At 35.1% G+C, this 23147-nt stretch overlaps 3 protein-coding genes across 4 annotated transcripts; 2 read left to right on the top strand and 1 right to left on the bottom strand.

Moving 5' to 3' along the window:
- Nucleotides 1-307: 307 nt before the first annotated feature.
- Nucleotides 308-5212, top strand: LOC119987831. The gene is made up of 8 exons (XM_038832739.1): nt 308-593; nt 798-861; nt 970-1088; nt 1177-1229; nt 2454-2609; nt 2991-3771; nt 4563-4705; nt 4852-5212. Exons 1-8 carry the CDS (start codon nt 308-310, stop codon nt 5020-5022), a joined length of 1773 nt encoding a protein of 590 aa, XP_038688667.1. The 3' UTR covers nt 5023-5212.
- Nucleotides 5213-5987: 775 nt separating this feature from the next.
- Nucleotides 5988-13385, top strand: LOC119987999 (uncharacterized protein YNL011C). Of its 2 annotated transcripts, none has more exons than XM_038832912.1 (14): nt 5988-6261; nt 6491-6607; nt 6959-7091; nt 7552-7672; nt 8168-8211; nt 9360-9516; nt 9786-9857; nt 10446-10529; nt 11003-11104; nt 11223-11270; nt 11511-11636; nt 12276-12368; nt 12759-12928; nt 13051-13385. In XM_038832912.1, the coding sequence occupies exons 1-13, from the start codon at nt 6072-6074 to the stop codon at nt 12879-12881; spliced, it is 1410 nt and encodes a 469-aa protein (XP_038688840.1). In that variant the 5' UTR covers nt 5988-6071; the 3' UTR covers nt 12882-12928; nt 13051-13385. The 2 variants fall into 2 exon arrangements, with proteins under 2 accessions (XP_038688840.1, XP_038688841.1); XM_038832913.1 differs by having other exon boundaries at nt 5989-6261; nt 7576-7672.
- Nucleotides 13386-13592: 207 nt separating this feature from the next.
- Nucleotides 13593-15066, bottom strand: LOC119988000 (50S ribosomal protein L34, chloroplastic-like). Its single transcript, XM_038832914.1, has 2 exons — nt 14778-15066; nt 13593-14078 (listed from the first exon to the last, which is right to left on the bottom strand). The coding sequence occupies exons 1-2, from the start codon at nt 14989-14991 to the stop codon at nt 13819-13821; spliced, it is 474 nt and encodes a 157-aa protein (XP_038688842.1). The 5' UTR covers nt 14992-15066; the 3' UTR covers nt 13593-13818.
- Between the last annotated feature and the right edge of the window lie 8081 nt (nt 15067-23147).

Below are 23147 nucleotides of genomic sequence, written 5' to 3'. Positions count from 1 at the left end.
AAGATGTATTGGAGGTGTCGTCATGTAAAATGATGGGCTTGCGAACTTGGAGACAGGTAGTGAGAGTGAATAGCAAGCAATGTGGCATTGGGCCGGCTCGACACTCTCTTTCACTCTCTTTTTCCGGTCTAAGCCATTTTCACGAACGGGTAACAAACTACCTTGTATTTTAAGGCGCAATAGATTCAGTAATAAATTAATTTGTTGACTAAGCTAATTAATTAAATAAATGATAAGGTTCTTGACTCACACTAAGAGCAGCTCCAACCGCACCCTCAAAATAGAGGAAATACTATAAAAATGGTTAATGGATCATTCTGCAAAAAAAATAAAGAACGAAAGTCCACAATCTTCTCCTACACCTAGTGCTAACGTTGTCAATTTAGATGAAGAGAATAACGTGTCAAGCACTTTTGTTGGATTAGAGCAACCACCCGGTAGAAAAACAGAGAAAGAACGCCTTTGGAAAGGCAAAGCTTGTGCTCGTGATAATAGGAATTCACCACTCACTTCAATGATCATGCTACTAAAATTTGATGAAGAGAGCACAAAAAGAACAACTGATTTTGAGCGAGCTACATGCAACAACAAGAGTTGATTGATATTTAATGTGATGTTGAAATAAGGATGTGGTTAGAGTGGTGTTAAAACAAGAATCCTTTAAATATATTTTTGTTTAAAATGAGGAAGAGGATGTCCCAAAATAAAGTTGTGCGTTGGACATGCAACGGATGATATTTTTTCCCCCAATTTTGATTCCAATAATTTATAAGTAGTAAAATAAATTAATAAAGCAGATTCGGGCACAAAGGAAGTGGCAAGTCCATGTATTTCGGTAGATTTAATTTTTAGAATTCCCCCGTATTTAATTCGATATGGTAAAATCGGAAGTCCAAAATCTAGTTGGAGTTTGTTTTATATTATAAAATTGAAAGACACATTCTTTGACAAGGAGTCAACCACTTGAAGGAGACTTGTTCTTGGTACAGGCGTAAAAGTATTGTCTTCCCCTTTCTTCCACTCTCTGCTTCTGCTTTTGTCATCAGTGGGCGGGGGACCTCACTGTCATCAACCATTATATCATCCATGTCTTCGCTTTTTCTTGCACTCTTTCTGGGTTATGATCATTCTATTTAACTATTGTATCTGAATTTACGTTTTTTGTGTCTCTGATAGTTTTGGGTTCCACGAAAATTTTCGTTTTACAGGGTTTTGGTTCCTGGGTAACCGTAAGTGCCAAACCTCAATTTCACGCAATTCTTGAATTATTTATCTTTTGCTGCCTTTCTTTTTCAGTTTTGCATCAATTACTGACGTTGGAAACCTGTCAATCATGTATACATGTGTTTTTATTCTGATCACGGTTGCTTAGTTGTCCAGTTCTCTTTCTTACGTGAGTCGTAGTTTTTACTTGCCGATTGTGTTTTCTTGGCGTTGACGGGTTCTCTATCATTGTTTCTTAATCAGGGTAATTGCTGAAACATTGAAGGAAAGGAAAGGAAACATTGTTCTAATTTGATTTTTTTTTAGTTGATAAAAACATATGAAATTGCATAGTAGAAGGTTCTTTGTTTCACTACATAGCAGATTATGATAGCCTAATTGAGTCTTGTTTTTTGAATAATAGCTGGTAGAGGCATAACAAGAAGAGAGAGCCTGCGGTGTTCTTTTATTTTGGTGACTCATGAAGTTCTAATCATGCTATGGCTGCCACTAGTTGAGCATACTGTTTGCGTCCGTTAAAACTCTCATGTTCTTGGAGATTCAAGAATATTCAAAACTTAAGATTTAAAGGTTTAATATTAGGGATATCTCATGAATTTTTGTTAAATGTGGTGTTGTTTTGTGAAAATAAATTTTCAGTGGTGGCCATCATTATTCCATGCAATTTCAAGCATTAAGTTCTGCAAGTGTTCATCTTGGAGCATATTGTCATGGAGAGAGAATTGCATTATCTTAGGGTTTACCTTTTCGTTTATCTATTATAAATGCATATCTATATTTCTATGTAATTGCAACTGTTTAAGATAACATTGGAAGAATTTGAAGATGTACTTTTGGAGAGTGAGAGGGGGAAGGGGCAGCTGTAACAATTAACATACTTAGCTAGCAACTTCTGGTGGTGTTAAGAATGGTATTTGGTGAACACATGCCTTATTTTATAGCCCTTAACAGCTTTAGGTACTTTGCTATATGAATCTACCCTTTGTTTAGGCCACCTTTCTGATACTCTTCTTGGTTGGTGACATTTATATAAGAAAATTGTCTTGAGACCGCTATTGTTAGTTTGGGTGATAAAATGGCACTTGTTCCCTATTACTTTTGTGATATGTTTTACCTATAACTGCATGTGCATTTGCAGGTTTGATGCGTTTCCTTAGCTGAAATCCTATGATGATGTGCAGTGATAATGTGCTGATTTGACGTATTATCCCTGTTCTGATTGATTGCAGCGTTTACCACTATCTGTGCCCAAATTGGAGAAAATATATCCAAAAATCAGATTGCAGGTGTCCAGTATGGATAGATTTAACTGTATAGCCTGGGTAGACAACGTGTGCCAGAAGTTTGAAGATGTCTGCTTGGAGGCGGATAATATCATGCGGGAGGTATTTTTTTCACCTTCCACTTGTTAACCGCTTTGAGAGATCATCTACCTGTTGGTTGCATGGTGCATTCCAACTGTTGTTGTTAGTAATATCAATTTAACTGGTCAATTTATAAGCTATGATGTATGCGCCACACATTTTTATGCACAACAAAAGAACTTTTGACAGTGATTTTTTTTCCATACAGAAGACATGTTTACTTGACCTCTCTTTTCTTATAACATATTTGTTTTGTTTGCGGATATTTGTCTTTGTTTCTTCTTCTTGTCTGGTTGTTGTTTCATTCCTTGTTTAGCTTTGTCTTACACTGCATCTATCTGCTTCTGCTGTTGTCAACAGTATGTCTATGAGTCTATCATTAGTTGATTTCATTATTTATAGGAAATAATTGGAGCTGCCGAGACTCAGTTGCAGACAATGAGTGCCAGTGTAACGAAATTCTTCTCTGATCTTGTGGATGATGTTGTCCCTCAATACTCTGCTGATCATGTGGTGGAAGAGGAAGCTCTTGACTTGTCTCCTGTACAAAATTCCGGTGTCATTGCACATAAAAGATCAGAAGTTAGTTTGGATGATGGCCACTGTGAAAAGGAGCCTTCCCTTGGGGATCATTTCCTCCGATCATGTCACCTGTCTTGTATTAGGAGAAGGCATTTAGATCCTCACTTGAAGCAGAATGATGGTGGCACAGTACATGAAAAATCAAGGATGATTGTTAGGGGAAATCCTATAAAGGAGAAGGAAAATCAGCTCAAGAGTTTGGAAGTCCATGAGAAGAAAGATTCAGTCACGACGGCATTATCCTCACCCTTAGATGATGATACTGAGAGTTCGGATATCCTTGAGAAGAAAGATTCTGTCACGCCAGTGTCATCCCCACCCTTAGATAATAATGAGAGTTTGGATATTCTTGAGAAAAAAGATTCAGTCATAGCAGCATTATCCTTGCAGATGAGTACCAACAGTTTGGATAACCTTGAGAAGAAAGATCCAGCCATGGAAGCATTGTCCTCAGCTTTAGATGATAATACAGAGAGAGATTCTTTGATTGGCGAAGAGAAGGGGAGCCGGTCTTCCAATTGTTCTACTTTGATGGGATCCTGTGAAAGCGAAGTTTTGGACATTGAGGTTGCTCTTAATGTTGCCTTAGCAGAATCAACTGGTAAGTATTTGTTTGATATGTATCTTGTTGTTCGTTCAACTTGCTTTATCACTGAATATTTAACTTGCTTTTGCATTAGCTTCCATAGAAACCCCTACAGCATGCTGTGAGACTATTTTTTTGATGAGTGCGAGCCATATGATGAAGTTCGTGACCCATATCTTATAGTATCTCTTCATACAATTGGTGCAAATTTACTTTCTTTGAATTTGACTTTTAGTTACCATCTATATTTCTTGCGTCCTTATTTTCTTTCAATCTTAACATCATTACAACATTTTACCTACTATATTCTTGGTGTTTTATTAATTTTGAGCATTTGGAGGTCTGGCCTTGTAAGTATCTGGCTTGGTTTACAGAGAGAGCGATTACTTCACCTATTGAGATGCATTTATTCAAATATTGAACTTTCTTGACATCGTTTTTAGACTACAGTTACTGTTGTAACTTAGTATATTATTCTTACTTGAATCCCTTGCTGGCAAGAATTTTTGAGAAGCCTCCGCTGTCAATTTCATGAACTCACTAAATCTAAACATTTCTGCAATCTATCTACTTGTGCACCCACCACGTCTGATACTTTCGTTTTAACAGATCTGGGCAGGCAGAAGCTTGAATGCCCTATCCACTATTCTCTAACTCAATATTCACATTTCATTTATTACTTGGAAAGGCAAAAAATTGGGTTTACCTAATAAAAGCGCCAGCGATGGTAGCTTGATGCATATATTTTCTTGCATTGCAATGTTTTTACTTACACAACAATCTTCTTTTGTCAATTACCACATCAGGTGATTCCTTTGATGTCCGCGAGGTAGAGCTCTCAACCATCCTACCATCCAATAAGGCAACGCTTGATGAGAGTTGCATCGTGGTCGATAGTAATGAACTTTCTGCCGTCTCTCATGGCGTTAGAAGAAGTGGGTCTGACAAGGTATATATATCTCATATTCCTTTATACCCTAAAATTCCTAACAGAATTCAATCATTCACATAAGTTCGAAACCAAACGCTTGTCTGCCATCAACACTTGCTCTTAACTTTCTATATACCTTCTATTTCTCTTGTTTTCTTTTTCAGAAAAAGTTGAGGTTGAGGAGCGTTTTCGCTTCGAGAAAGAAAGCTCAAGATTATTGGGAGTGTGATCACAGTCATCTTGATGTGGGATGGTATGAACAGAAACGTAATGTTTTAGATAAATCTGAATTAGTAGATGATGGATTCAGCGATTCTGAGTGGGAGATTGTTTAAGCAAAATGCAAGAGGAGTCTGCAAATAAGTTTGGCGAAGTCAAATTGGCTTTGTGGCCTTAATTGTCATAAATAAATAAAGGAATTTTGTTTCAGATGATGATGAATGTGGCTTTCATGCCTCCGGTTGAATGTACACAGGAAATGAGGTGTTTATATATCTAATTACTGTTTTAACTTTTTAATCAGCATTTGTGGAGCGGTTAAGTCGGAAGGAAATACAAGATTTGATTGGAATCAATCAAATCACTTGATAATTTTTGACTGGAGATTCCATTGATATTAGATCTAGGATTGATTGTATTAATCAATCTTAAGGGCGCGATTGACACATAACCGTCGCAAGCATTACCGTATCAGTTAGTGGTTGCCCGTTCAACTGGGGAATTAGCGTGCCATAAGTTTGGATTAAAAAATTGAAAATTATCAACTATAGGGTCCTTTGGGTGGATAAATTTGCATGTAACATATATGTTAGTAGTATATATATACTGGTTTCTGAAATATTGAGAGTCTGTACTGTTTGGTTCAATTTATATTGGTAACATATATGCTCTTTAAAATATTGTATCAAATCACATACAAAAATATTATGTATTTTACCTTAAATAGAAGCAATTAAATATCTAATTGTTTCTCAATTCAGGTAACTCTATCCCAATTTGATAAACAATTTTGTAAATAACACATATTTTTTTTAAAATACCGTTAAAAATTTATTTTTTATTGGAATCGAACATTGAACACATGTACCTAATCCAATTGATCGTCATCCAAGCCACCAATCAATTGATTGACAATCAAGCCAACTCTTTTTCGTTGTAAGTAGCATATGTGTTGATAGCATACGTGCTAGTTTAAATAGGATCATATATGCTCTATGAAATGCGGGAGTATGGAAGTTCAATTTATTGTGTATAAGGATATTATATATTTTACAGAAACAATTAAATATGTAATTGTAATCCTTGAATATCTAATTGGACCAGTATCGTGTATGGCTGCCTTGTTTCTGTTTCGTCCCTCCACGAGATCGGGAACTCGGGAAATATGGCGGAGGGTTTGTTGGGTCCCCCGATATATAACTCCCCTTCATTCCTCTTCCACCAATCTCTGAAGTTTCCTCCAAAATTAAAATTAAAATTCAAACCTAAACCCTCATCGATGGCTGCTCCTCCCTCTCATTGTCGTTGCTCCTCCAACCCGAGACCCAACCAGCCTTCATTGCTCGTCTTCTCAGGTCACTACATCTACACTCTCCTCATAATTAAAACCTTTGGTGATCGAGTTGTATTTCACAATTGATGGAAATTTTGAAATGTATCTTCACAATATCATGTATTTTTTTTTGTGCCTGTTACGACATGGCCTGGATAAAATTGAGGTGGAACCTTTGAGGTTTGGCATGTTGCTTTGATGTGAGTTTTATGCGTAGAAGTTTGTCTGATTGTCTTAAAATACTATCACAGGTGGTACTGCATTTAACGGTATTGTGGAGGAACTGAAGAAGTTAACGATTCGTGTTGCACATGTTCTTCCTGTTTCGGATGATGGAGGCAGTACAGCTGAGATTGTTCGTGTACTAGGTGAGTTTCTGATGCAAAGGCTTTTTTTATTTTATTTGTTCTTATTTAGTATTTTGATTTTAGATTTTGAACTCAAGGAAAGAGACCACTTTGGTAATAGTAGATGTACTGGTACGGTGATGATTGCTTTAATTCAATATAATTCTCCATTCCTTAGAAACATTAGCTATCTTGTTATAGTAAAAGGATATATTTGTAAGCTTTGTGTACAGAGAATGAACCACAATGTACCTTTTCTAATTCGTCTTGCCACAAGACATAATCGTTTCACCGGTCTCACTCATATATAAGTCTATAACTTTTTAGTTCTACTGACGAATATTTTCATATTTTTCTTGTTTTGTCTCTTAGGTGGTCCAGCTGTAGGAGACATACGATCAAGATGCTTGAGATTGTCTGACCAAAGTACTGCTGAGGCTCTGGCTGTCCGAAGATTGCTTGGTCATCGCCTACCCTTCAGTGCACAAGATGCAAAATCAGAATGGTACCATGTCCTGCTGTCATGAAGTGGTTATTCTTTCCGTTTTTCCACCTGCTCTGTCTAGATTTCTGGTCGTGGTTTGGTTTCGTTTAATATTCTTCTTACCCACTGTTAGCAACTAAGCTTACCATATCATGTTGTTATTCCAGCACAGAATCTTTCATGTGAAGTCTTATGGTGTTTTAAACTGAAATCTTCATTAGTGAAATAATGAAAATTATCAGCTTGCCTTACCAAAATGCACAAATGTTGTATGTATGTATATACTATATACACACATTGCACCCAAGACACATATTTGTTGAAAACCGTACTGATATTCTTTGATTATTTGATTTTGCTTAGCTTGTCTAAGTTGTCGTATTATATTACATATCAATTGTAAGTGTATTGAATTCTTTTTTCCTCACTTGTGGTCTCGATCCATTATATTCCAAGTTTTTATCTACTTGCTAGGTAACAGTGTGCTGAGTTGGGAATTTGATAGGTATAAAATTGTGGAAGGAGAACATGATCTATGGGAAGGGGTATCAAGACCCTACAGGGAAACAATTCGAGCATTTTTGGCTTACTTTCAGAATGAGGTAAGCTGATCTGGCAGCACTACATTGTCGTAAAAATACTTATTGGCAGTTCATCACTTCATTGTTGTGTTGTAATTTTTCAGTGTTCACTTTATACGATTGGTGCCAAGGGGACACGCCACCTTGCTTTTATTTTTTGGGCCTCAGTTATCTGATGCTTAAATTTGCATATATATAGTAGCTCTTGTTTTAGTTGTGTTGTTGATTAATTTTTTTCTTCCCATATGGAAATATTTCATGGAATTATTATTTTATTCTCTGTAAATTCATTTGAAGACTTCCTCAATTGTTTGATAGGAATTAAAAATCTGTCGGAGATAGACAAAACTTGCCATTTCCAGAAGAGTGATTTTCTCATTTGAAATAGTGAAATACATGCATCTATTGATGTAACTTCTTATTTGTATTTTCGTCTTTGTTGTTCTTTATATTGTTGGATTCATTAAATATTATTTGCATCCAGCTCTTAACTTTTGTTGTGGTCAATTATCACAGATTCTTCGGCGGCCTAATGAACAATTTTGCTTCAGAAATGGCAGGTAACTTTGTATTTGTTTGTCATTTAATTAATTTATGCTTCTTGCATAATATAGCTATTCTTTCCGCTTGGAATTTAAATGATTTGCTTGCCCTCTCCATGTCTAGGCTGATATACGATAATGTCTCCATTCATTAATTTTTTTTGTATATTTCGATTTTTTTTCCTAACAATTTTTCTCCTATCCTAAATTGAGATTGAAGATGACTAGATTGATTTTCTCTTTGAAGCATTAAGATATGTTAATTATTGGATGAGTTGTTATAGGCAGACGCAAATACTAAAACTAGTTATTTTTACCTTTAGGCGGTTTGAAAGGTTTAGTAAATGTTTTTAGTGTGCTGAAGATTGCTTAAATCATTGACTGTAGTGCAAAATTTTTTCTGGCTCTCATTTAGAGGTGGAAACCTTCCTTGACAGCTCAGTTTTTAACTTTGCTGCGAAACTGAAAAGAGGTTGAAGAAGTGAGACAGCAATAAAAGAATCTCTTACAGAATAAGCTTGGTTGGGTCTTGTTCTCATCGCTTGCTACTCTTCTCCTCTTTGCATTGTGTGCTTAATTACACACTACCTAACATGCTATGAAATTCAGGTCTCTTTGCTGCTTTACTGTGCATCTATGTCCTTTGTGTTTCTTTGCCTTAGCAATTAGCATTCTTATTTATTCCACATGCGAATGTGTGGCCCAGTGGTAGAGTTGCAGGTGTGCAACCTAGAGGTCACAGGTTCAATTCCATGAAACAACCTCCCCACGTGTTATATGGGGGTAAGATCTGCGTACATTCTGTCTATCTCCGACCCCACCCATTGTAGGAGTCTTGTGCATGGAAGTTGTTTTTATGAGCTGATATTAGGCTTTTAAACCTTCGGGATTTGTCTAAGTATGAAAGTTTTGTGATACTAACTTGCAAATTGAGTTTTTAACCAAACCATGCATAGTGATGCCTGAATTGTTCCTATCCTTGCATTTTTTTGGCTTTTGTATAATTCCCTTGAAAGTTTTTTGAGCGATGTGATTAACTTTTATTTTGTGATTAATGAACATGCTTTTAATTGTGTAAGTATCAAATGTTTACTTGTATAAAGGACCTCAAAAGATTAATAATAGAGTCTGATATCACTGCCAAACTTGCCTCATCTTTTTTGCAGCATCGGGAATTTTTTCTTTGCTGGAGCACGCATATTTTTTCAGTCTTTGGATGCTGCCATATTTTTGTTTTCACGTGTCTCGGATATTCCCTCTGAAAGTCTAGTTCTGCCAGTAATTTCAACTAATGACAGACTGACGCTAGGATGTGAATTATCGGTAGTGTATCTTTAATCATATATTTGTCGTTGCTGCACTGTACTTAAGATTTGTCTTATTGATTTATTATTATTATTAGATTCCTACGATTGGTGGGCTTATTGATTATGATTCATGTAGTGTTATAATTTGGGGCAATCAAGTTTTGCTAATTATGAACCAGAAATTTCTAATCTAATACTGGAAATCAATTTTTTGTTGATTGAAGGTATTCCCATTGTTAATAATTTTGTCTTCACCCTTTTTTTTTTTGTGCAATTCAAATGTAGGATGGAAAAATTATCCGGGGTCAGAATGAAATTTCACATCCAACCCATGGTAACATGGCAACTGTAAATAAGGTATACATGTCAGTCTCTTCATGATATGAGGCATACGCTCCCTTATAATTAGTTATCCTTTCTGACTATTCAAACTGTTTTGCTAGTCAAACTGTTATTAGTAATAATAAATTAATAATAATAATAATACTGGCAGATAACATTACAGAACTGTTTTACATGTGTTTAGAGATAAATGTTACACATCGTCTAGTTTGGGTGAATTGTTTGTGCATATGTGGCTCCCTCTCCTCTCTCTAATAGGTCCTTTTAGGGGAAGTGTATGGGCTATTATAAGCCAAATTAACATGATATCGGAGCGGGCCTCCAGCGATGTGTTCTTGGATGGCCTTACCTCCATCCTTTTCTTGGGCCATGGTTTGTCCGTTTGTTGCACTTGTTGGGCCTTTGGATTGTCCAACCCACAAGTGAGGGGAACGTTCAGTAATAAATGTTACACATCGTCTAGTTTGGGTGAATTGTATGTGCATGTGTTCCCTCGCCTCGCTCTAATAGGTCCTTTTAGAGAGAGTGTATGGGCCACTCTAAGCCAAATTTAATGACATGCACTATTTCTAATGTGTTCTAGTGCTTTATTGTCATAAATAGGAATGCTCTTCAGTTCCAGCACTTCCTTCCAGAGTGAAGAGGATATTCTATATGTCAAGTGAAGGCAGTAACTCCCTGCATGAGGTGAATGGTACATCTTGTATTTTATAGCTGTTTCTTCTGTAAAAAGAGAGATGATGGGGCATTGATTTATTATCATGTTTTCCTTCTTATTACTTCTATAGATGCTAGTTGTATACGTGGCCTTCCGCTTTTGGGTTAAAATAATCAGTTATAATAATTTAAGACGTAAAAAACCAGAATAATGCTCACTACCTTGGTTTCAACACTGAATGATCAACTATTTCCGGCATTGTATGACTTTCCTTGACTTTGTTGCATCTGAAAGCATCAAATGCTACTCTTTTTGTTACAACATCGGTAATTGATGATTTCATTTTTCTAAAGTTTGGTATCCTTCTTTTCAAAGATTTATTACCACTGCATCTTTATTGCCTTTCTTGTTTTGTAACATCTGATATACCTGATGATGCATAAATTGGCAACATTTTTTTTACCATATATATTCACTTGTTCTTGGACATTTATTTGAATAGGTCTTCCCCACAGCAAACCCAGCTGTGCTTGATCAGTTGCATAGTGTGGACTGCATTGTTTATGCTATGGGATCTCTTTTTACTTCCATATGCCCATCTCTGGTAAAATTCGTAACCTCTGATAGTTCAGACATTTGATTATTGCTCTTGGTCAGAAGATGTCCTCTGCTTGGGAAAGAGAGATTCATTAACTTGTAATTTCTGTTTGTTTAATATGAAGGTATTACTTGGAATTGGTGAGATTATCTCTTCAAGGAACTGCCCCAAGGTGCATTTAGCTGTTAATAATATTTTGTTTAACAATTTCTGGAATCATATCTTGGCAGCACTGAATGTTATCTAGATTTATAGATTGGTGGAGAGATGAATACTCCAGACCTAAAGCCTTTTATTTAATGAGTTTCTGTGGAAATGTTAGGAAAAAAAATATATTTAGAAGTAACTCTTATTACTTGTAACGCTCAACATATTTCTGTCTGTGTACTGATTTGACTTCTTCCAATATCAGGTACTTCTGTTGAATGGTACACACGATCGAGAGACGAGTGGCTTCTCTGCATCTTGCTTCGTTACTGCCATTACAGATGCTCTAAATCGAAAATATGGAGAACCTCGTAATTCTCTAGAATATTGTGTAAGTGAACCTGTGGAATTATGGACATGATTACCTCACACTATAAACAATGATGAAGAATGATGGCATTATTTATCTATCCTTCACAATTCAGACCTCATAAAACTTCGCTTCAATTTTCTAGTTTAGACAGAATACTTAATGCCTTCTAGTTTAGTTCTCCCCCACGCTTAAGAATGAAATTTGGGGGGATGTGGTGCCAGTCTTCCTTAGATGATATCTTTGATTGTGTTTCACCAAATCAAACATTCGAGGTTCAGATTGGGGAAAAGACACAACCACCTTTTAGAGACTTAAAGATATTTTTTCCTTAAGGATTAGTGTTTAGTATGTTTGTTGTGAATTCAGAGGCAGTATTTTCTAAATGGGCAGTGTTGCCAACATTTCTTCTATGAATTACCCCCTGACCAGTTTTGAATTGCTGGCTTTTCCACTTCTCCTTTTGTTACAATTTTCTTTTATGATGAAACATGTAAGATTTAGTGGTGTGATCTTTGATTAACTAATGTTTTTTTTTGAAATGCCATTGGGAAACCTTGGGCACACATATGCCTAACCTAGCTAATGGTAGTAATTGACAACAATAATAGTGAGGCTACAAGAAGGTGCATTTCATTTATTGCTTTTGATGATTTGCAGCCAAGTCAATACATCAATACGCTTTTGGTGCCCAAGGATGGTGAAATTCCTCTGGACACTGAACGCTTGGCCTCTCACGGGATTATGGATGTGGTATGGTTCCCTATCATCTCTCTCTCATTGTCTTTATTTGTCTTAAAGCCTATACTTCCCTCCCCTTCCGCTCCACCACCCCCCTCATCTTTCTCCTCTCCTTTCATCTTCGAATGTAAAAACTATGAACCTACTTATTCCTGACCCAGGCCTTGATTGGAAATTTTGTTTCTTCTTATTCTCAAGAAGAGTTTGAGGAGTTTGACACTCTACAACTGTAGGCATTATGCAGGATTTCCTATGACTGCGCCTTATATTCATCGATTGTAGTATTGCCCTGATTACTACTGAGGATGAAAAAATTCTTATCAGCATTACTTTTCTGTAACATTCATGATTACAAACTGCTTTTCTCTGCATGACAGAACTTGAACGATTATGTTCTTGCAGATTGTTGTTGACTCTATAAACGACTCAAAAGTTGGTATTGTATTTGATCCAACGTCATTGATAAATGCACTTGCCGATATAGTCAGCAAATACATGAGCTCAAATGCTGCAGAAGAAAAGTAAAATTTTGACACAAAGGATATTCAGAAGGCAGAAATTTTCATTCTGAGGTACAAATTAGTTCAAGTTGATATTTAACCTGTGATGTCTTATGTTAGTTTGCCATTTTTGTTTACTTGACCCAATCTTGGCTATTCAATACTAACATTTGTTCCTAATTTGTGATCCACAGGTTTGGTGTTGGCTAAATATGTCCTTCAGTCTAGATATAGATATTAACTTTGCTTATTTTTGAACTTTAGAGTTGAATATATCTAGCTACAATCTTGAAAGGGAGAAAGGAGGGGGAAAGGAAGCACACAATTTAAATGCTGTAAAATGTTTAGATTTCTTGCATCTTCTAATGGGAGATCGGCCATTATCCTATGTGTAAGTGACATCTTTTTGTAAATAAATCGTAACAATGGTTGCATGTCAAGGCAGTTGACTTCTTCCCCCAATCCCCCATTTTTGTATAGCAGATTGTGGTGTTGAAGTAATGCAATGAATCAACTTGTTTGTGACTTATTTAGGTTTGGTTCAGGAAGAGCTCTGCTAAACAGGTCACTGCCATAAAGAAAAATATTGTACCTATTACAATGAGACCATCTCTTCTAAACAAGTCCATTGGTTCCATGTTGCTGGTCTTGGTGTTCCGTGCGGCTCAAGGCCAATCTAGTATCCTGAATGAGAAGTTTGAGCACTGGACGGCCAAGTATTAAAGCCAACAAAGGATTACTCACAAAACAAAGTGAACCAACAATGTGACTTTACACAATTTTGGGAGCTTAGTGAAGTCACAAAGTAAACATAAATTTAAGAAACAAAATATTTTGAGCTGAACCGTATGGAATCACAGGAAATGAGCTAGGAATCAAAGCAATGCCCCATAAAAACAATTAACAGGCACAATTGTGTTCTGCATCATGCACCTACTGAATCTGGATTATACAAGTAAAAGCTAATAATGTTTGCCACTGTTTGGATGGGACTTGGTGCAGAGGACCCATCGGCCTTTAGCACGGCGACGCTTCAACATTGCTCTTCCACTAGTGGTTCTCATGCGTCTGCGGAAGCCATGAGTTCGCGCAAGAGACTTTCTGGACCTGCTCCTCTTTGTGAGACACAGAGCAGCCTTCCCAGCTCTTACCACTAGGCCACCACGTCCTTTTTCCTTTCTTACCCCAACCATAGAATTCACATCCAACCCCAAAGATGATCCTGAAAACAACATATTGAATTGAATCAAAGCAAGGCAACATCTCTATGTAGGCACCTCGCCATTTCATCTCAGCATAAACATAGAAAAGGGTACAAGGATTATTGTCCGTATAATACCACAATAGGTCATATATCAACATAGACATGTGATATCTTCTAGAACAACAATAAGCTTAAATCCCAGCAAAAAGAGAATTAAGAATTAAGCCTTATTTAAGTTCTTTATACAGCTATAATATTCTGATCTTTGTTTGATTACTAAGAATATGAGAAGGATTGAGAAATCAAAACCAAAAAAAAACAACTGAGGTGGAACTTCAAAATCTAGATGAACCTTGGGATTCTATGGGTTAGAGTATTTCCTACACAATACTACACACTAATCTCCTTCACAATGTTATTGCAAACCAAACTCCAGTTCAAATCTGCCCATAAAGTATATAGAACTAACAATCCAAATGCTAACCTAAGCATACTTCTTCTCCTGGTTGACGACCATTTCACAATACCCTTTTGTTTCCCACTAAAAAGCCAAATCAAATTTTGGTCTTCCAATAACATATCACATTTGCTAATCCGTAACATTCAAACAAGAAAAATTAACAGGATTAAACATCAAAATCCCAAAAAAATGACCAATTTAAAGAACAGACATCTATGGAAATTAATCCAATTAATTAAGCAGCAATTCGAGTTTACCTGAAAACGAGGAAGCGAAAGAGAGAGACGGGGAAATGAATGAGCAGTGGAGCAGCCCAGGGCGAGTGAAGTGGTTGTTGGTTGCGAGATTCACCGACACACTGCTTCTACTTCCGGAGAAAAGCGTGAGCGAAGCTGATGGAAAGCGAGATTGAATGGTTTTGCTTGCAGTCCATGGCGGTGATGCCGATACTATCGACAGTGTAGCAGCCATTGTTTTGTTTTGGCTCCCTCCCTTTCTCTCTGCCTGTTATCCTCAATCCCCTTGCGTTATCGCACAACGTGCTATCCGCCATCCTTCGGAAGGCCGTCATTCGTCGAGGATGGATTTATTTGGGCCGTAATGATGGGCTTGGAATTCAACTCCGGGCCTTAAGTTCATAGTAAGTAAAGTATCCAATCGTTTTGGGCCACATATTCCAAAGCCTTTACTAATATAATGGCGCATTTGGGCTCAGCCCAAAAAAACACTACAATTGTAGTTGTACTATGGTATATTTCTTAAGGAATTAATTTACAACCAATCATTGTAGAGTCAAATATTCTGAATCTAGAATCGGGTAGATACCATAAAAGCCCGTATTCATCATGGTAGGTCCAATTCAAACTCCTGCTCCTGATAAGGCCCGTCTCCCGGTCTGCCCAAAAACTTGGTTTGTGCTTTTGCTCATTGGGTAGGAAGTAGCCAAGTAGGAACTCATGTGAGCATTGGGTACGTAGGTTATGCTTTTTTTTGCTTTCTTTGTAATATGGAAATGGTAACTCCAACTCATCGGGTGCGCCCTGATTATGCTCGATGATTGTCTAACACTAAAAATTCTACATCGGTCTAGTATAACTTAGTTGAGTGATTTATAAATTATAAGCAAAACTCTACTCACTTTCAAACAGTTGAGGCCTTTTCTGACTTTAAGTATTATAGGTGATGGCCTAGAAGAATAAAGTCGTGCGGGCTTAAACCCAAAGTAGATAATATTGGTTTGTAGTGTTTGGGGTCAATTTTCTAACATGGTTGGACTAGCCTCCACCTGTTAACTTGTTGGGTCTGACATAACCCAACCCATAAATGCAGGGAGTGTCAAAACTAAAAATCTCACATCTGTTTGGCATAACCAGTAAAGTAGTTTATAAGCAAAGATCCGCTTCAACTCCTCTCACACGGCTAAGATATTCTCTGGGTTTAAATATGATAGGCGATGGCCAAAACCAACAATATTGGTTTGTAATGTTTGGAGTGGATTATCTAACATTAACAAATACCCAACAATTCATTAATCATTGTGGGAGAGAGTGAGTTGTTCCAAATATGCAACCATTTACAAGTGATTATCTCATTAGAATAAGCAATTGGGTCCGCCATTTTTAATTTGCTTCAATTAATTAGCCTTCATTATCAATACAACGAAAACAATATGTGATGGGGTGTCTTGTAGTCATCCACTGGTTCTCCCAACCAAATGCATGCAGCCAATTCCATAATTAACAATAAGCAGTTGTTATCATGATTGACAAACGAACCCCTTTACGTTTTGAGGATGAGAACGTGATAACTTGTAGTGGACGCAATGCAATGCTGAAGTGGGCCTCCACTACATATACGTATACAAAGGGCCCACAAATAAGGGTGGCTGGCACCTGCTGTATGCTGTATTTTTATTACCACAATTCCCGCTGTAATACAATTTTATGTTAGTAAAAAATTTTATTTTTATTTTTAAAAATAATAAATGTGTAGTATTCTTCCTAAGGAATCCAACGGTATATTTTTTGTTCGAAACAAAAATCATATTAAACATGAAAAATGCATGACAATTTAAAACCGTCAAATATAAACACAAAACATTCGATGTCTTGATCGCAATAAATTTGATTTTTGTTTCAAACAAAAAATATATCTTTATATTCGTTAGACCGAAAACTACATATTTACGATTTTTAAAAATTAAATAAAAAAATTCTTTGTGCTCCAAAAGAGCTACAGTGGAGTTAGTTGGGTTTGACCCTCCAAGGTCTAGACTTGGCTAATGGATTTCTCCAATTATCAGTGATATGATGCCTGCATGGTCGACGTCCACTACTAGCAACCACACAGAGGATATATAATTTGTTTAAACTGGTGTATATATAGCCACATTAATGTCTCCTCAATAATCCTGACGTCATCTTTATAGATTAGTTTGAAGACTTAATAGATCTATATAAAGAATTCAATGATTATTAATATTTGGAAAGAGAAAGGAAAGGCATAAGATATATACCCAATTGGGTTTAAGTATTCGATAATTATGCTTATAATCACTTTGAGTTAATTTTGTCTTTTATCTTAAATTAGACGAAACTACTTTGAGTTTTGTTCTTCATTTGTTGTATATTCTAATTTACCTACTATTTAAGCAACGATAATGTTGAAATTCTCAACGCATACACGTTGAAGATATATTATCCACACTGAGTCACGACCCCGAACAAATTTGTTATTCTTGGGTCATCGCCAATGATTCTTAAGCCTAAAAATGCGTCTTTAATGTGAGAGCATCTTTGACTTTGTTTATAAACTACTCGATTGTGTTATGCTAGATCAATGTGAGATTTTTAGTCTTGATGATACTCTCCCACACTTTTGAGCTGAGTCATATCAAACCCAACAAATGGACATGTGGAGGCCCGTTCAACTGGGTTGAGACATTGCTCTAATACCGTGTTTGAAATTCAAACCCAAACATATTAAGGAAATTATCTGCTGTAAGTCACGTACATATCAATGTGATAATTAAAACATTAAATAGAAAATAGTGATCTGTACATGTTTGTGATGGTTATGGCGTCATTATACACTATAAGAACATATTAAATTCCTAATTAGGAAACACTCTCCGAGTTCCCCCACAATGTTGCCTCTCTTTATATTTATTAATTATCTATATTATGCCCCACACCAACTATTGAGTTGCTTAGCTTGCTTTAATTTCTTTGTTCGTAACATAAATTAATAATGTGCATGTGAAGACTACGATGCATGATCATTTATAAAAACTATCCATCACCCTTCACGTATTCGTTATCATGATCATTAATTAAATCAATTCATTAGTAATACGTACAAGCAACCCAAAATAAAAAGGAAAGAAAATGAGGGCATGCAAGAGAGAGGAGAGATTACAGTTAACTAGGAGACCTGGTTTGCATATGGTTACTGGTGTGTGTGTGTGTGTGTATATATATACACACACATATATATACACCAATCATCAACAAGATTAATCTCACTGTGGTTCTACATGCACTAGTACTGGCTAGTAGAATTCTGTCACCTTTTGCCACCGACAGTACGTTGTACAAATGGTTTGCTTGAGAACTCAACTTGCCTCGTTCTTCCCAAATACGATGATAAGTTATTATTGGATATTAATTAATGCATGTCTCAAGTGAAATTTGAATCTCCAACTAGGAAAAAAAATATTTATTCCCAACCCCAACTCGAATATTCATAAATGTGTAGATATGTTTGGCTTATTTAATGTTTTAAGTTAAGGAATGAACGAGAGTTGGCTTTGTTGACAATTGATTGAGTTAGGTATATATATGTGTGCCCAAAGTTCCACCCACAAGTATAATTCTCGGTGGTATATAAAAAAAATGTTTTAAATTCAGGAAAATGTATTATATATATAATGAAAATTACTTTTTATTTCCAAACTTTCCAACACGAAAAAAAAATTAATGATTAATTCTCGGCCGACTCGACTATTCAAGTGGTTGTCTATACACTTCACCTTGTTTAATGTCTTAATCATCAAAATGGTGACGTTTGTTTTAACGAAGTTGTAACCCATAAGCATTATTATCAACTTAGGATGACGAAGAAGACTTGGTTTGATTCTTTCTTCCAAATAAATCCATACAAAGAATGAATGAAGGATTATATTTTCATGAAGGAAAAAAAAATAATCCTAGAATTGATAAATAACAATTTCAAAATATCATTATACCCACTAAGAATTAGTATTTTAATTAATCTATAGATAATAGCCCCGTTTGGGATTTTTTTAATATAATTTTGAACAATTTATGGAAAAATAAGTTCTAAAATGAGTTATTATGTGTTTGGTGAAACTTATAACTAACGCAATTTCTTATTAAATTTATTATAAGTATAATTTATTATAAAATTTAGTTTTAAGTATTTATAATTTTAAACTTTTTTTTAATATTTATTAATTTAATTTTAAATTCAAAAATAAAATCAACCTGAAGCTTATAGACCACTAACGGGTGTGTTTGGTGGGGCGTTGGTTGGGGTGGACCTGCTTTCCCAATCCGCCCCACAAGACGAAACATTAAGTTGGGCGTTACCGCTCCACATCTTTAGCATAAAGTATTGTTATTTTAAGCGTGGTACCAACCCAAAAATTAAAGTTTTAACATTATTTAGTATTATACTTAATAATTTTTTAATAAAAATTGTGTTTAACGGTATAATTGTAAATATAATTTAATAAAAATTATAATAATATTTTAATAAAAATTGCAAATTAATTAGATTTATTCATTTATAAATCCTAAATTATAATCCCTAAACCTTAATATAATTAATATTAATATTGAAATAAAATGATTAAAATTAAAAAATACAAATAAAATACACATCTAAATTTATAATTATACTTCTAAATTAATAATTATACTTATAAATTATTATGTTTATTCATTCATTTACATAGCTCAACCGCTAACAACAATAAAAGTTTTACCAAACATTTCATAGTTTATTTCACAGCTTTAAGCTCAGCTTTTTTCTCACAATTTAACAGTTAACGTTGAAAATCAACACAACCCACACATGTTGTCACCTGACACAAGCGGTGTAGCTAACGATACCACTTGTGGAACCGTAGTGCCAAACACGTTAGATGCGTATTCTTATAATCGTATTCCACACGAAAGAAGGTGACACCAATTTTTTTTTTTCCAAACAAATTAATATTACCTACAATCGATTGGACGAAACTTGGGAGGGTTCGACTGTCCAAATCATGTCGTTAGTCCAACAATATTGTTAAGTTGGCGGAGTGCTTATAGTGTGAATCCCCACAATCCCACTTTCCATACATTCATAATTTGTCGAGAAGTCAATTTTTGATGTTAGTCCGACTGCCGGATACGTGACCCTCAGCATGTTGGTCCCGTAATTTTTATCCTTAGCAATGCTTTCAAGAAAATAGCGTTATCGAATGTCATTTCATAATAAATAGTGTATTTGCACTCTTGTTAGAATAACGTATAAATAACAACATATTCTTGACCTTCTTGTCGGGGAACCATATAGTATTTTGGGAAATGCCATTTCCAAACATTTATAATTTACCCAAAAAAAACAACAACTTAAAACGTTGATGTAATCAACGTTCATGATTATGTTCTTGATTTATATTAAACGAACTAATCAGATTAATGGGGTAATATTTTTTTTTAAACTTTAATTTGAAAAGTGTATCAAAACAAATCCAAATTATACCCTTAAAAAACAAAAAGAAACAACAGCATCATTCACATCTACCAATTTGACATTTTTGTAATGATTTTATTAGCGATAAATACCCAAATGACCCATATATTTTCAAAAATAAAAAGAAGCTAACCAAGCCCTTGTACTTTGTTTAGGACTATACAATCCTCTCTACTTTGAATGTTGGTCTAAAAAAACCCATTATACTTTTTTGTCATAACGGTATTGACGTAGCTGTTTAATATGTGATATATATTTTTAAATCCTTAATGATTATATAAGTGGCAGACACTTAAAGTGAAGAAGCCCTCATACTTCGGTTTCTGGGTCAATTAAGCCCCTATAATTTGGAACAATGTTTTAATGTCAGTGCATGTTTGTCTGCAATCATACCCTAACAAATTGCAACCATTGTGGCCCTAGCAACCATTGTGGTTGCTCTAAGCCACATGGAATCCAACTGTGGATATTTATTTTTTTTGGTTCTTCCAATAGTTTTTCAGTTTAGGTTTTGTTCGAATTTCATGCTTCAAAAAACAATGAAATCTATATTAAAACAATAAATTTTGGATAATGAATTTTAAGATAAAAGAGTGGAATAAACCTGTTGGACTACCAAATTGATGGGCTACATATCATTTTCGTTTCAGCAATGGGTCAACTTGGCAATTAAGTGTCACGTGTCATATTATGCGCCATGTATCGTTTTGGATGGTGATTTTGATATCATCAATATCTATGGTTAATTGACAAATCATCACACCCTAAACAAAATCATTGAAGTAGGTAACCTATTGAATCTGTTCCAAATCGGTTATTTTCATTGAATAAAATAAAATTAATTAAGAACAAGCCCTAGACACTCTGTCTGACTGGTTGGTCAACATTTCTTTTTTTGATAACAATAGACATTAATCGACAAGTTATGTATGGTACAAGTCACCAATTCAAAATTGGGTTCCTAATTGATTAATATATTAATCCAACAAATTATTAATGAATGGAAGTTGGATTTTTCTTTTTTGGTAACATTGAAGATTCTGCATTCTTATATGATATGAGAGGAGATTATATAAGAGCTTCTCGGTTATCCTATCTCAGTCGTTGGATCTATTATAAAATAGTTATTTTGTGTTTTTCTTTAAAAAATTGGTAGAATTATTTTTTGGAAGAATAATGCTTGAGACCCCCCAAAAAATGACCCCCAAAAGACCTCCATTTAATGTGAAGTGGACCCTACATGTGTTGTTTTAATCAATGGCTATTTTAATGCCACATAGATTTGGGGGAATTTTAGGGGTCAAATTTTGGGGGTCTCTAGCATTGTCCTTTTTGGAAAACGTCGAAGATTTTGCGTTCTTCTTTGATATACATATATGAGAGCTTCTCTTATACGGACAATCCTCATCTTAGGTGTTGGTAAGATTAAAGATGGGGGAAAGATAATTTTTGGTCATTGAAATATCTTATTAGGTTCAACTCAATCACCTATTTTTCAAACGTTTCAATTTGGGTATCCAAATTTTTAAACTATTCCAAATTAGTCACACGGGCATATCTCGCCCAATTCAGGCAATCAACCATCCCACGTGGCACAATATAGTCAAAATCAACTAATTTAGGCTGATGTGACTTGACACTTGTAATGACAGTTGTAATCAAACCAGAACTGATCACTTTGTTCCAAATAACTCACTGGAATTGTAATTCCATGACATATCGTTGCACAGGTCTTGAGTCTTTGTCGAACTTGAGAAGGTGTGGTGTTGAGAGCACTAGTTTACAAGATTTGTAGTGACAAAGTGATTTTGCGGGAATAATTTTTTGGGTACTTTTTGCCTGCCTAGTTTATATTTGTGCACGTCAGAAAATATTACACGATTTTAATTTTTATCGTCATGTCAAAGTGCCACGTGGGATGGTTGACTGCTCGAATTGGGCGAAATCTGTCCGTGTGACTAAATTGAAACAGTTTAGAAATTTGAATACCAAAATTGAAACGTTTGAAAAATGAGTAATTGAGTTGAACCTGGTCAGATATTTCAGTGACCAAAAGTTGTCTTTCCCCATTAAAGATGATAAACAAATTTAAAAACAAATGAATTTAGAACTAAAATAATGAATTATAGACTGTGTTTTAAAAAAAATAAATTTTGAACAATGAATTTTGAGATAAAAGAGTGAAAATAAAATTATTCCATTGATTAAATCAATGTAATGAACCTGTTAGGCTCCCATGGACTACATGTCATTTTAGAAAGAAAAAAAACTTCGAACGTTGATGTAATCAAGATTCATGATTTATATTAAACGAACTAATCAGATTAATGGCGTAATTTTTTTTTATAACTTTAATTTGAAAAGTGCATCAAATCAAATCCAAATTATACCCTTAAAAAACAAAAAGCAACAACAACATCATTCACATCTACCAATTTGTCATTTTAATGATTTTATTAGCGATAAATATCCAAATGACCCATATATTTTCAAAAAGAAAAAAGAAAAACCAACCAAGCCATTGTACTTTGTTTAGGACCATACAATCCCCTCTATTTTGAATGTTGGTCTAAACAAGCCCATTATACTTTTTTTTATGTCATAACGGTGTTGATGTAGCTGTTTAATATGTGATATATCATTTTGAATTCTTAATGATTATCGAAGTGGCAGACATTTAGAGCAAAGAAGCCCTTACACTTGGGTTAATGGGTCAATTAAGCCCCTGTGATTTGGAAAAACAGGTCAATGGAGCTGCTTCTTTAAACTAGAAAAAAAATTAGCTTTGAGTAATTTTGTTGAAGTACAGAAATGGCCCCAAATACACAAAACTAACCCAATTTTTAAAATACCAGAACTTGTAA

This window comes from Tripterygium wilfordii, chromosome 21 (assembly GCF_013401445.1).
Source record: "Tripterygium wilfordii isolate XIE 37 chromosome 21, ASM1340144v1, whole genome shotgun sequence".
Taxonomy (NCBI): domain Eukaryota; kingdom Viridiplantae; phylum Streptophyta; class Magnoliopsida; order Celastrales; family Celastraceae; genus Tripterygium; species Tripterygium wilfordii.
The sequence above is the reverse complement of the archived record's forward strand: the minus strand, read 5'-3'. Positions and strand labels throughout refer to the sequence as shown.